The sequence below is a fragment of the Oncorhynchus mykiss genome, chromosome 13 (genome assembly GCF_057628025.1).
Source record: "Oncorhynchus mykiss isolate SJ-2025 chromosome 13, ASM5762802v1, whole genome shotgun sequence".
Lineage (NCBI taxonomy): Eukaryota > Metazoa > Chordata > Actinopteri > Salmoniformes > Salmonidae > Oncorhynchus > Oncorhynchus mykiss.
In genome coordinates this window covers 68,103,956-68,118,870 of record NC_143034.1, presented here as the reverse complement: position 1 = coordinate 68,118,870, position 14,915 = coordinate 68,103,956, and the positions used below count along the sequence as shown (strand labels likewise).

The 14,915-nt window shown below is 43.7% G+C and overlaps 1 protein-coding gene across 1 annotated transcript in view; it reads right to left on the bottom strand.

Moving 5' to 3' along the window:
- The window catches only part of LOC149978980 (transmembrane protein 100), a 9,932-nt gene extending 1,519 nt beyond the window's left edge, over positions 1-8,413 (bottom strand). Inside the window, exon 1 of the mRNA XM_090197340.1 lies at positions 1-8,413. This exon is cut by the window's left edge and continues 1,519 nt beyond it. Within this exon, the coding sequence (XP_090053466.1) occupies positions 7,609-8,049 (441 nt within the window). The 5' untranslated portion in view covers positions 8,050-8,413 and the 3' untranslated portion in view covers positions 1-7,608.
- Positions 8,414-14,915: the final 6,502 nt, after the last annotated feature.

The window sequence follows — 14,915 nt, the reverse complement described above, 5'->3', positions numbered from 1 at the left end:
CAAAAATCCAGAAAACCACATTGTATGATTTTTAAGTAATTCATTTGTATTTTATTTATGATAATGCTGTAAGAGCTGTTCGAAAAGTCCTCCTAAAATGTCAATATGTTTTGATCGGATGGAGTTTTGTTCTGCCTAGCAGTAAATGAGTTAATAGACCAATAAGAAAGAGAGTTCCAAACCTCTCTGCCAATAACAGCTAGTTTTCAGTTTTCCCCTTCCCAGGAGTCTGCAGACCCCACTCTGAGAACCCCTGCTCTAGCGTTTCTAGCCCAGGACTAAGAGCGTCTGGGGTTCAGTATAGACTTGGGATAACCACATGTGAAAAGGCCTTTTGAAGCTAGCCTGCTGGTAGCAGGCCTGTTTGAGCTTCAGCCTGACTCCTTGGTCATGTCCGTTGTCATGCCAAACTCCACTAACAATGTATGGCACAACGTGACGACGCAAGTCAGTAGAGCTGGCTGTAAAGCACAGAGAATTATATACACATCCCACTGTGGCCACACTGGTTGTATCAATGCTGTTTGCATGTCATTTCAATGAAATGACGTTGAACCAACGCTGAATAGACGTTAAATTAACGTCTGTGCCCAGTGAGTACTGGGGAATTCAGCTACTTCAGCCAGTAAAGCCACTTGTTATTCTGTCCAGTAACAAAAAGGACAAGAAGGCAGCATTCCTATTCTGTGGCTGAAGGCCAGGACCACTGCCTTGATCCTGCGCCAGAGCAGCCAGAGTTCAGAGACATTTTCAGTGCCGTTTCCAGTAAAGCATTTAACTACGAATAATAATAATATTCAGTTCAGCATGACCAGTGGTGTAAAGTACTTAAGTAAAAATACTTTAAAGTACTACTTAAGTAGTTTTTTGGGGTACCTGTACTTTGCTTTACTATTCATATTTTTGACAACTTTTACTTCACTACATTCCTAAAGAAAATGATGTACTTTTTACTCCATACATTTTCCTTGACACCCAAAAGTACTCGTTGCATGTTGAGTGCTTAGCAGGACAGGAATATGATCCAATTCACGTACTTATCAAGAGAACATCCCTGGTCATCTCTACTGCCTCTGATCTGGCTGACTCACTGAACACATATGCATCGTTTGTAAATGATGTCTGAGTGTTAATGTGTACACCTGGCTATCCGTACATTTTAAAAACAAGAAAATAGTGCCGTATGTTCTAGATTTATATAAGGAATGTGAAATGATTTATACTTTTACTTTTGATACTTTGATACTTAAGTATATTTAGAACCAACTACGTTAAGACTTTTACTCAAGTAGTATTTTACTGGTGACTTTCACATTTACTTGAGTAACTTTCTATTAAGGTATCTATACTTTTACTCAAGTATGACAACTGGGTAGTTTTTCCACCACTGAGCATGACTGACCTAAATCTGTCCAGAGTCAAAGTCACACTTAGAATTGAGAGCCTCGACTGGCTGGTTGCGCTCCCTCTCTCTTCTGTTCTCTCTCTCTCTCTCTCTCTTCTGTTCTCTCTCTCTCTGTCTTCTGTTCTCTCTCTCTCTCTCTCAGCCTTTTCACACTATTGTGCCAATCTGAACCATACTGCGTTAGTTCATCAAATGTTTCCAGCATAATTCCAGTAGGCCAGCGCAGTAGAGCTCACCTCAGTTTGGCTGGGTTGTAGAATAGAGGATATCAGACAAAGCTGTACTGACTAACACGTTCAATAGAGGACATAGTTACAGTACATTCACACACAATAAGCTGCAACATATTCAGGACAAAGGCAAAAGCAGGAGAAAGGGCTGATCCATGCCATTGCATGTCTATCCTACTACACTAGACATGTAACCATAGAGCTGAGGCTGACCTGTGAGTGGAGAGAGTCTGCGTCTTTATTGGCACCCTTTTCCCTATATAGTGCACTACATATGACCCGGGTTCTGGTCAAAAGTAGTGCACTATATATGGAATAGGGTGCCATTTGGGATGCAGACCGAGTCTTTGGCACTGAAAGGTTATGTATCTGATTTCTCTTTATGCATAGACACATTTAACACCATGCTAGATGCCATTGGTGTTCTATGGGACTGGATCAATACTTGGCTAATCAATGACACTTTTCTCAATGGGAGAGCCCGTTCAAAACAGGCACCGCTCCAGACTGAAGACCAGACTCCCTTCTCTACCTCTGTTCACGTGTATGTGCATTCTAATCTATATCCATTTAACTCTCTCTACGCATCCAGAGATACACTGTAGTAGTCAAGACAACCGTCAATATGTTAGTTCTATCATCAAGACAACCGTCAATATGTTAGTTCTATCGTCAAGACAACCATCAATATGTTAGTTCTATCATCAAGACAACCGTCAATATGTCAGTTATATCATCAAGACAACCATCAATATGTTAGTTCTATCATCAAGACAACCATCAATATGTTAGTTCTATCATCAAGACAACCATCAATATGTTAGTTCTATCATCAAGACAACCATCAATATGTTAGTTCTATCATCAAGACAACCATCAATATGTTAGTTCTATCATCAAGACAACCATCAATATGTTATATCGTCAAGACAACCATCAATATGTTAGTTCTATCATCAAGACAACCATCAATATGTTAGTTCTATCATCAAGACAACCATCAATATGTTAGTTCTATCATCAAGACAACCATCAATATGTTATATCGTCAAGACAACCATCAATATGTTATATCGTCAAGACAACCATCAATATGTTAGTTCTATCATCAAGACAACCATCAATATGTTAGTTCTATCATCAAGACAACCATCAATATGTTAGTTCTATCATCAAGACAACCATCAATATGTTAGTTCTATCATCAAGACAACCATCAATATGTCAGTTCAATCATCAAGACAACCATCAATCTGTTATATCGTCAAGACAACCATCAATATGTTAGTTCTATCATCAAGACAACCATCAATATGTTAGTTCTATCATCAAGACAACCATCAATATGTTAGTTCTATCATCAAGACAACCATCAATATGTTAGTTCTATCATCAAGACAACCATCAATATGTTAGTTCTATCATCAAGACAACCGTCAATATGTCAGTTCAATCATCAAGACAACCATCAATATGTTATATCGTCAAGACAACCATCAATATGTTATATCGTCAAGACAACCATCAATATGTTAGTTCTATCATCAAGACAACCATCAATATGTTAGTTCTATCATCAAGACAACCATCAATATGTTAGTTCTATCATCAAGACAACCATCAATATGTCAGTTCTATCATCAAGACAACCATCAATATGTCAGTTCAATCATCAAGACAACCATCAATCTGTTATATCGTCAAGACAACCATCAATATGTTAGTTCTATCATCAAGACAACCATCAATATGTTAGTTCTATCATCAAGACAACCATCAATATGTTAGTTCTATCATCAAGACAACCATCAATATGTTAGTTCTATCATCAAGACAACCATCAATATGTTAGTTCTATCATCAAGACAACCATCAATATGTTAGTTCTATCATCAAGACAACCATCAATATGTTAGTTCTATCATCAAGACAACCATCAATCTGTTATATCGTCAAGACAACCATCAATATGTTAGTTCAATCATCAAGACAACCATCAATATGTTAGTTCTATCATCAAGACAACCATCAATATGTTAGTTCTATCATCAAGACAACCATCAATATGTCAGTTCTATCATCAAGACAACCATCAATATGTTATATCATCAAGACAACCATCAATATGTCAGTTCAATCATCAAGACAACCATCAATATGTTAGTTCTATCATCAAGACAACCATCAATATGTTAGTTCTATCATCAAGACAACCATCAATCTGTTATATCGTCAAGACAACCATCAATATGTTATATCGTCAAGACAACCATCAATATGTTAGTTCTATCATCAAGACAACCATCAATATGTTAGTTCAATCATCAAGACAACCATCAATCTGTTATATCGTCAAGACAACCATCAATATGTTAGTTCTATCGTCAAGACAACCATCAATATGTTAGTTCTATCATCAAGACAACCATCAATCTGTTATATCGTCAAGACAACCATCAATATGTTAGTTCAATCATCAAGACAACCATCAATCTGTTATATCGTCAAGACAACCATCAATATGTTAGTTCTATCATCAAGACAACCATCAATATGTTAGTTCTATCATCAAGACAACCATCAATATGTTAGTTCAATCATCAAGACAACCATCAATATGTTATATCGTCAAGACAACCGTCAATATGTCAGTTCAATCATCAAGACAACCATCAATATGTTAGTTCTATCATCAAGACAACCATCAATATGTTAGTTCTATCATCAAGACAACCATCAATATGTCAGTTCAATCATCAAGACAACCATCAATATGTTAGTTCTATCGTCAAGACAACCATCAATATGTCAGTTCTATCATCAAGACAACCATCAATATGTTAGTTCTATCATCAAGACAACCATCAATATGTCAGTTCTATCATCAAGACAACCATCAATATGTTAGTTATATCATCAAGACAACCATCAATATGTTAGTTCTATCATCAAGACAACCATCAATATGTCAGTTCTATCATCAAGACAACCATCAATATGTTATATCGTCAAGACAACCATCAATATGTTAGTTCTATCGTCAAGACAACCATCAATATGTCAGTTCAATCATCAAGACAACCATCAATATGTCAGTTCAATCATCAAGACAACCATCAATATGTTATATCGTCAAGACAACCATCAATATGTTAGTTATATCGTCAAGACAACCATCAATATGTTCCATTATCAAGACAATCAGCCCAAGTGGTGGTCTCAGTAACACTGTGTAGCCTCGCCTATTCATTCTCAGAACATCTATTGAGAGAAGCTAGATGAGTACACTGCCTCTATTCCCTAATGACACAAACCTGTACAGATCCTTTTAAAACACTGATTCATCAGTACGAAATGAGGATGGTCCAATCAAATCAATGCCATTAATAAATCCTCACCACCGCAAGAGAGGGTTTCCCAGATCACAGAGCAGTTTCCTCATTTTTCAGGAACATTGAGGAAAGAGAGGAAAGGATGGAAAACCGGTCTTGGTGTGTGTTTGCGTGTGTGTGTGTTTGCGTGTGTGTGTTTGCTTGCGTATGTGTTGGTGTTTGTGTGTGTGTGTGTGTGTTTGTGTGTGTGTGTGTGTGTTTGTCGTGCTGCAGTAGTCCCAGTCTCCTCCAGTGGTCAGTCACAACGGGGTATTCCACGAGAGATGAGAAAAATGGTGAGGCGGGAGTGGGAAATGTTTGAATGGTAATAGTAATGTGAGGGAAGGAGGGTTGTCTCCCCCTGAGACAGCTGTCTGTCTGTCAGGGTCGAGGGAGGAGAGGGAGAGGAGGAAAGAGAGGGAGGAGAGGGAGAGGAGGAAAGAGAGGGAGGGAGACGCGGAGAGAGAGGGAAGAGAGGAGAGAGAGGAGAGAGAGAGGAGGGAGAGGAGGAGAGGGAGAGGAGGAGAGAGCGGGAAGAGAGAGGAGAGGAGGAGAGGGAGAGGAGGAGAGAGAGGGAGAGGAGGAGAGAGAGGGAGGAGAGGGAGAGGAGGAGAGGAGGAAAGAGAGGAGAGAGAGGAGGAGAGAGAGAGAGGAGGAAAGAGAGGGAGGGAGACACGGAGAGAGAGGGAAGAGAGGAGAGAGAGGAGAGAGAGGGAGAGGAGGAGAGAGAGGGAGGAGAGGGAGAGGAGGAGAGAGAGGGAGGAGAGAGAGGGAGGAGAGGGAGAGGAGGAGAGAGAGGGAGAGAGAGGGAGAGGGAAATTCTCAGAAGAGCAGATGGAAACGGGTAACACACAAGTGAGAGCCTTTTTCCATGCTCCAGCTCTCCAGTTCTCTGCTCCACTCGCTCAAGGCACTGAAAAGGGGACGGGAGGGGTCCCTCAGAGTGGAGTGTCACCAAGTCAAAGTGTCCCTCGGTGGAATGTCCCCCCAGCAGTAATGTCCTTCATTTATCCCATCCTGTCCCCTGCTCGCTCTCTCTCTTTCTCTCTCTGTGAGAGAGGAGCTGAGGTCCTACGACTGCAGAAAAACTGACAGAGGTCAATGCTCATAGTCACACTACAGTGTGTCAGGTGTGCAGTGCAGTCACTCACTCAGCTCTCTCCACTCAGCTCTCTCCACTCCACTCTCAGAATGGCTGCATGGAGAAAAACATGTCTTTATGTCCCTTTTTCACTGCAAGGATTATACCGGTGCTGGACCTGAAAACTCAGACTTTTGTGTTACCAATGGCTGAGGCAGAGACATGGTTTCCTTTGGGCCTTTATAACTCCATGTGGAATATTCTCCTCCTTGGTCTGTATTCCACAGTCTAGAATAGTAGTCTTTTCTGTGCCTCAGAAAGGCACAAAGGCACAGACAATGACTTACTACTGTAATACTGAAGGGACTGGTCACTCTGTTCTAGTGTAATAGTGTAGATGTGTGATTTCTTTGTTCCATACATTATTTCTTGTGTTCTTACACTGGAAAAAGTCCACAGGTTCTGTACATACTCTTTCGGCCCAGTAGAATGTCTTTCTTGAACACACACACATACACACACTTACACAAATACACACAAATAAACACATAATTTTCCTGCCCTCTCCTGCTCCTCTCCTCGTCCCTCTACCACCAGCTGGCAGTAAGATCCTGGCGGACTCAGGTTCCACTCTCCTGTTGCGTAAAAAAAGCCCCAACACATTGCTGCAGTGTCACAGGACGAGTGAATGACGCGGGGCACTGACGCGGGTGCACTCCTCTTTCGGCCCGGTGTCGAGTTGCCGTCGCTGGCCCACTTTTCACCGGTCGGTCGGCTTGTCACCTGTCCTGGCTGGGAGGAATGTCGCGACTGACGAGGCCGGTGACGGCAGCACTGACTCCGGCAGCAGCTCGGCATAGCGGATTAAGTGTCTGTGAGGCTCCCGCTGCGTGTGTCAATGTGTGTGAGGGGGTCTCAGGGTGTGTGTGTGCATGTCTCCTGAGAGGTTGTTTTGACACTGGACACCTGCTGTCCGACTGTAAAAGCGCGTGTGTGTGAGGAGGTGGTGAACCCGCATGCCAGACCCATCCGTCTCTCCCTCTGTCTCTCTCTCCTCAGAGTTCCACAGGTACTGCCTCCGCCCGTCTGTCTGTCCGTCCGTGAACCCTGAGCCCTCATCCTCGCCACACCTCTTCCTGAGTCCTCATCCTCCTCCTCTTCACACCACTTCCTGTGTCCTCGTCCTCTCCACACCTCTTCCTGAGTCCTTGTTTTTCTCCTCTCCACACCTCTTCCTGAGTCCTTATCCTCCTCCTCTCCACACCTCTTCCTGAGTCCTCCTCTCCACACCTCTTCCTGAGTCCTTGTCCTCCTCCTCCACACCTCTTCCTGAGTCCTTATCCTCCTCCTCTCCACACCTATTCCCGAGCTATGAGCTGAGCCAAGAGCAGCCAGGCTCCATAAAGACTAGGGAGGGCTGGTGGTGGTGGCTAGCCCATCCCCCTGGCGGTGCTCCCTTCCTGGGGCTTCTCTCCTCTCATGTCCCTGTGTGGTCAGAATATCCCAGGCTCCAGGTGTTCCTCACAAGGGGCACTGCTCTGAGGTAAAGGAGCTCCCTCCTCCTCCTCCTCCGGCTCCTGAAGCCCTCTCTTTCTTTTTCCTCTTCTTTCTCTTGTGGACCGTCCAGCAGGCGGCGGCGGTCAGGGTCAGCACCAGTCCGGCTATAAGCAACACTACCGTCACCACTTTGGTCAGGGGCAGGTCATTGTATGTGTAAGTAACAGCTGTGCCCGACACACCGATCACCAACGAGATGATGCCAAAGGGGAAGATGCAGCGATACCAGGACTTCTCCATGCCGCCCGTGGCCTGGGAAAGGCGCTCCAGACTGGATAGGACCTCTGGGCCTTTGGGCCCCTGGGCTTCCAGCTGGCTCAATGACTGATTGTCTTGTCCAGGGGTCGGGGCTCCTGGGGGCTGGGTTGGAGGCTGGCAGGCCAGTTTGCTAGTGGTGCAGCCCATCCTGTTGGACTAACCCGGCCTTCCGCAGGGGGAGAGGAGGTGGAGGCTGGAGGTGCAGACCAGGCAGCAGATCCTCCTGGAGCTGCCTCTGCCTCAGCTATCTTCTCCTCAGTAGTAGTCAGCACTGGCCTGAAGCAAGAAATAGAGACAACCAGAGGAGGTTTCTCTGTCTCAGAGCACAGAGGAGAAAGGGAGGAATAGGTAGAGTGGGAGGTATTGTGAGGTTTTGGTCATAAAGCGCAGAAATCCTACTCACACTCTCCCTGTCTCTTCCTCCCTCTCTCTCTGTCTCTCTGCTGCGTCTGCCCTGCTTGCTGCTGATTCTCTGGCTGCACATTGTACACTCTGCTGCCGGGACTGTAGGGGGATATATAAGGGGCCAGCGGAGGGGGTGGAGCCAGGGAGAGGAAAGTGGGCGGAACAAAGCCTCAGATTGGCCGCAGCACATGTGATGTCAAAGACCGGGGCAGGGAGGAATGGGGAGTGGTGGGAGAACAGGAAGCGGGAGGAGAGAAGAGGAAGGGGGAAGGGAGAAGAGGAGAAGAACAGTTTAACTGCTCCCTCTCCGTCTCGTCTCTCTCCATCCTTCCTCTCCTTTATTCTCTTTTTATCTCCATGCGGTAGAGAGAAAGTATCCCCTGGAGAATAGAAGAAACACCTACTGCTACGTTTTCTGCAGGGAGGGGAGCACGACTGCCAGGATTCAACTATAGAAAAGATACCAGCAGAGTGAGGTAGAGATAGCGTTTCTGTTTGATCAGAGTAGAGAGAGGAAGGGGAGTGTTTGGAGCGTCTGCCACCTCTCTCTCTCACACACACCTCGCCGCAACGGCACAGCTGTATCACGCTCGACATACTAATTATACAACAACGGCATTCCCACTGCACCCTGCCACAACACAGAGGGACACGCACACAGATACATTTAGAAACACATTCACAGACAGACATACAGTCCATATATGAAAACCTATATTTATACCAACAAGATATCACAGTCCGACTTCATGCCCCAACGTCAAACGTTTATTTTTGACGAGTAAACTGACTCTCCCAACGTTCTGTGACAAACACAGAAACAACTCTAGTGTGAAGTGTAGGCATTCATTCTGACTGGGTTAATTAGGGGTGAAGGTTTGGGATAGGGATGAAACAGAGACAACTCTGACTTGGTATATTGTTGTGGACGGATGGTGGAGTGGCGATGAGCTCCTGCTCTGTAGACTGTGGGTTGAATCCCAGTACAGGGATCTTGGGCTGGTTCTGACAGTGTCTCCCGACATCCAGTGGACCTGCACAAATGTCGAATTTCGCCTTGGATCTGGAGTGATCCTTCTGATTTCTACACAGATGCACGTAATAGTAAACACACTCAGCACCCATTCCTCCTCCTCCTCCGCCCACACACACGACGCAGCACCCTTTCCTCCTCCTCCACACACACGTACACAAAGCCTCCTGCCAAATGGCTAAATGGGATAAAGGCTACGTATGAATGACAGAGAGGCTAATCTCCTCTATACCACCAGGACCAGCCTCCGGAGACTTCAGCCTCTCTTCAAATGAAATCAATCCTGACAGCTCTGCCTCCCTAAGTCCTCTCCCAGCTCACCTAAACCTAGTTACAGAAAGATGCTTCACTACTGGTGGGTAAGGCTCTACTGGGATGACATTCTAACCAGTTTAAATATTGTTTCATTTAGAATACACGCTCATGGGATGAGTAGAAGACTGATTTGAATAATACATTAAACTCTATGGGATGGGATATATTCATTCAACTATGAATATTGTAAGCATGATTCTAATGAATGATTAGAACAGATAGTAGTTTTGTGTGTGGATGTGAGCTCCTTGATATGCAGGAGGAATGACAGTGTCATTTTAACTAAATTAACCATGTCATGCTAATCAGGAATGTCTCGTCTTAAAGCCGTCTACAAAGAGCCACACCATATGGTCCCAGACGTCTCCTCCAATGTGAACATGCTTATTTGTGCACAGTGTGTGTGTTTGTGTGTGTGTGTGTGTATGTACACTTGAAGTGGGAAGTTTACATACACCTTATCCAAATACATTTAAACTCAGTAAAAAAAGTCCCTGTCTTAGGTCAGTTAGGATCACCACTTAATTTTAAGAATGTGAAATGTCAGAATATTAGTAGAGAAAATGATTTATTTCAGCTTTTATTTCTTTCATCACATTCCTATTGGGCCAGAAGTTTACATACACTCAAATAGTATTTGGTAGCATTGCCTTTAAATTGCTTAACTTGGGTCAAATGTTTTGGGTAGCCTTCCACAAGCTTCCCACAATAAGTTGGGTGAATTTTGGCCCATTCCTCCTGACAGAGCAGGTGTAACTGAGTCAGGTATGCAGGCCTCCTTGCTCGCACATTTTCTATGGGATTGAGTTCAGGACTTTGTGATGGCCACTCCAATACCTTGACTTTGTTGTCCTTAAGCCATTTTGCCACAACTTTGGAAGTATGCTTGGGGTCATTGTCCATTTGGAAGACCCATTTGCGACCAAGCTTTAACTTCCTGACTGATGTCTTGAGATGTTGCTTCAATATATCCACATAATTTTCCTGCCTCATGCAGCCATCTATTTTGTAAAGTGCACCAGTCCCTCCTGCAGCAAAGCACTTCCACAACATGATGCTGCCACCCCCGTGTTTCACTTTTGGGATGGTGTTCTTCGGCTCGCAATCCTCTCCCTTTTTCCTCCAAACATAACGATGGTCATTATGGCCAAACGGTTCTATTTTTGTTTCATCAGACCGGAGGACATTTCTTCAAAAAGTACGATCTTTGTCCCCATATGCAGTTGCAAACCGTAGTCTGGCTTTTTTATGGCGGTTTTGGAGCAGTGGCTTCTTCCTTGCTGAGTGACCTTTCAGGTTATGTTGATATAGAACTCATTTACTGTGGATATAGATACTTTTGTACCTGTTTCCTCCAGCATCTTCACAAGGTCCTTTGCTGTTGTTCTGGGATTGATTTGCACTTTTCGCACCAAAGTACGTTCATCTCTAGACAGAACGCGTCGCCTTCCTGAGCGGTATGATGGCTGTCTGGTCCCATGGTGTTTATGCTTGCGTATTATTGTTTTTACAGATGAACGTGGTACCTTCAGGCGTTTGAAAATTGCTCCCAAGGATGAACCAGACTTGTGGAGGTCAAAAAAATGTCTGAGGTCTTTTGATTTTCCTATGATGTCAAGCAAAGAGGCACTGAGTTTGAAGGTAGGCCTTGAAATACATCCACAGGTACACCTCCAATTGACTCAAATGATGTCAATTAGCATATCAGAAGCTTCTAAAGCCATGACATCCTTTTCTGGAATTTTCCAAACTGTTTGAAGGCACAGTCAACTTAGTGTTTGTAAACTTCTGGCCAACTGGAATTGTGATTCAGTGAACTATAAGTGAAATAATCTGTCTGTTAAAACTTGTTATGGCTGGGGGCAGTATTGAGTAGCTTGGATGAATAAGGTGCCCAGAGTTAACTGCCTGCTACTCAGCCCAGTTGCTAATATATGCATAATATTAGTAGATTTGGATAGAAAACATTCTGAAGTTTATAAAACTGTTTGAATGATGTCTGTGATTATAACAGAACTCATATGGCAGGCAAAAATCTGAGAAAAAATCCAAACAGGAAGTGGGAAATCTGAGGTTTGTAGTTTTTCAAGTCATTGCCAATCGAATATATAGTGTCTATGGGGTCATATTGCACTTCCTAAGGCTTCCACTAGATGTCAACAGTCTTTAGAACCCTGTTTGAGGCTTCTACTGTGAAGGAGGGGGGAATGAGAGCTGATTGAGTCAGGGGTCTGGCAGAGTGCCATGAGCTGATCACGCGCGCTCATGTGAGAGTTAGCTGCGTTCCATTGCATTTCTACAGACAAAGGAATTCTCCGGTGGGAACATTATTGAAGTTTATGATAAAAACATCCCAAAGATTGATTCTATACTTCGTTTGACATGTTTCTACGAACTGTATGTAATATGACTTTTAGTCTGAATTTCGCCTGGATTTGCCCGTGCCTCGTGAGTTTGGAGTGTGTACTAAACGCGCAAACAAAAATGAGGTATTTAGACATAAATGATGGACTTTATCGAACAAATCAAACATTTATTGTGGAACTGGGATTCCTGTGAGTGCATTCTGATGAAGATCATCAAAGGTTAGTGATTAATTTTATCTCTATTTCTGCTTTTTGTGACTCCTCTCTTTGGCTGGAAAAATGACTGTGTTTTTCTGTGACTAGGTGCAGACCTAACATAATCGTTTGGTGTGCTTTTGTGGTAAAGCCTTTTTGAAATCGGACACTGTGGTGGGATTAACAACAAGTTTACCTTTAAATGGTGTAAAATACTTGTATGTTTGAGGAATTTTAATTATGAGATTTCTGTTTTGAATTTGGCGTTTTAACAATTGTTGATGAGAACCAGTTCATAGACAGGGGATAACTAGTTATTGATGTCAGCCATTGATGAGAACCAGTTCATAGACTCGGGGATAACTGGTTATTGATGAGAACCAGTTCATAGACTCGGGGATAACTGGTTATTGATGAGAACCAGGTCATAGACTCGGGGATAACTGGTTATTGATGTCAGCCATTGATGAGAACCAGTTCATAGACTCGGGGATAACTGGTTATTGATGTCAGCCATTGATGAGAACCAGGTCATAGACTCGGGGATAACTGGTTATTGATGAGAACCAGTTCATAGACTCGGGGATAACTGGTTATTGATGAGAACCAGTTCATAGACAGGTGATAACTGGTTATTGATGTCAGCCATTGATGAGAACCAGTTCATAGACTCGGGGATAACTGGTTATTGATGAGAACCAGGTCATAGACTCGGGGATAACTGGTTATTGATGTCAGCCATTGATGAGAACCAGTTCATAGACTCGGGGATAACTGGTTATTGATGAGAACCAGTTCATAGACAGGGGATTACTGGTTATTGATGAGAACCAGTTCATAGACAGGGGATAACTGGTTATTGATGAGAACCAGTTCATAGACAGGGGATAACTAGTTATTGATGAGAACCAGGTCATAGACAGGGATAACTGGTTATTGATGAGAACCAGTTCATAGACAGGGGATAACTGGTTATTGATGAGAACCAGTTCATAGACAGGGGATAACTGGTTATTGATGTCAGCCATTGATGAGAACCAGTTCATAGACAGGGGATAACTGGTTATTGATGTCAGCCATGGAATAGAAGTCCACCTACATTCTTTACCTGTCATCATGTCTCGCTCATGTCTGGCGGCAGATTAACAAAATATCCCACCAGACTACCAGAGAGGCGGAGGGCGTCACCCACAACCATAGAAATAAAACTAATTCTATGGTCACAATCACAGGAGGTTGGAGGCTCCTTAATTGGGGGGGACGGGCTTGTGGTAACGGCTGGAGAGCAATGGATGGGATGGTATCAAATACATCAAACACATGGTTTTCATGTGTCTGATGCCATTCCATTCGCTCCATTACAGCTTCCATTACAGCCTCCACTGGTCACAACAACCTGAAGGGGGTTTACTGAGGGGTCAGGTGACCGTCAAAGACCTATTAGTATTATTTATTTACCAAAACTCCTTGGTTTCAACATAAACAAAGAGAGTTGTGGAACACACTTTCCTCCATAGTCTGAAAGGAAATAAGAGGACATGGGAATAGATCCCCCCCCACACACACACACACACACTGACAAGATTGAACCTTTATTGGGATGTTCCTCCCTGGCCTTGGTTGAGAAGCTCTCTGTGATGGAGTAAACTGACACACAGGCAGGGATGTTCCTCCCTGGCCTTGGTTGAGAAGCTCTCTGTGATGGAGTAAACTGACACACAGGCAGGGATGTTCCTCCCTGGCCTTGGTTGAGAAGCTCTCTGTGATGGAGTAAACTGACACACAGGCAGGGATGTTCCTCCCTGGCCTTGGTTGAGAAGCTCTCTGTGATGGAGTAAACTGACACACAGGCAGGGATGTTCCTCCCTGGCCTTGGTTGAGAAGCTCTCTGTGATGGAGTAAACTGACACACAGGCAGGGTGGTCAGGGAGGAAGTCAAATAATAAACCATTGCTGGAGGGGTAATTGATGAAACAGCGTGACTCAACACTAGCTGCCTGCTGTAACTGAATACCAACAGAGAAAGAGATACAGGAGATTTAGGAGGAGAGGAGGGGGATGGATGGGGGAGAGAAGGGCCGGGGGCGTCAGAGAAGAGTGGGAGAGAGAGGAGAAAGAAGGCTCAATGAAAAACGAGGTGGATTCTTGGTAACGCAGCATGGTTTCTGTGGCTGTGTACTTGGACACGGCAGTTTATAAAGCACTATGGGTTTTGTACATCTGCCCCCCCACCCCACCCCACCCCCCCATTCAAATTACAGAGAGGATGGATAGATTAAAGGGCCAGGCGGAGAAAGAATAGAGTAGAGGATAATTCAATTCAAACAACATCAGTTGTCTCCTTCCTAAAATGACTAGAAGAAAAAGCAAAAGGCAGAGAGAAAGACACCAGTTGAGTAGAGGAATATAGAACAGTTACACAGAAAACTTCAACGTTCGTTTATTTTGTTACTATTTTTCCTTTAGTTTATTAAGCTAAATTTGTTTGTTGGTTAAGAGCACGTAAGCAAGCATTTCACGGTAGGGTCTACACCAGTTGTATTCGGCATATGTGACAAATACAAATTAATTCCACCACTTTTCAACCTAATTTTCATTATCTCCAGCACAATACCAGTTTCTAAGTTTTGTAGTAAAAATATACAGTAAAGTGTAACAGTTCTACCCGATGGCATCAAAAGATGAGATTCGTAGTGATG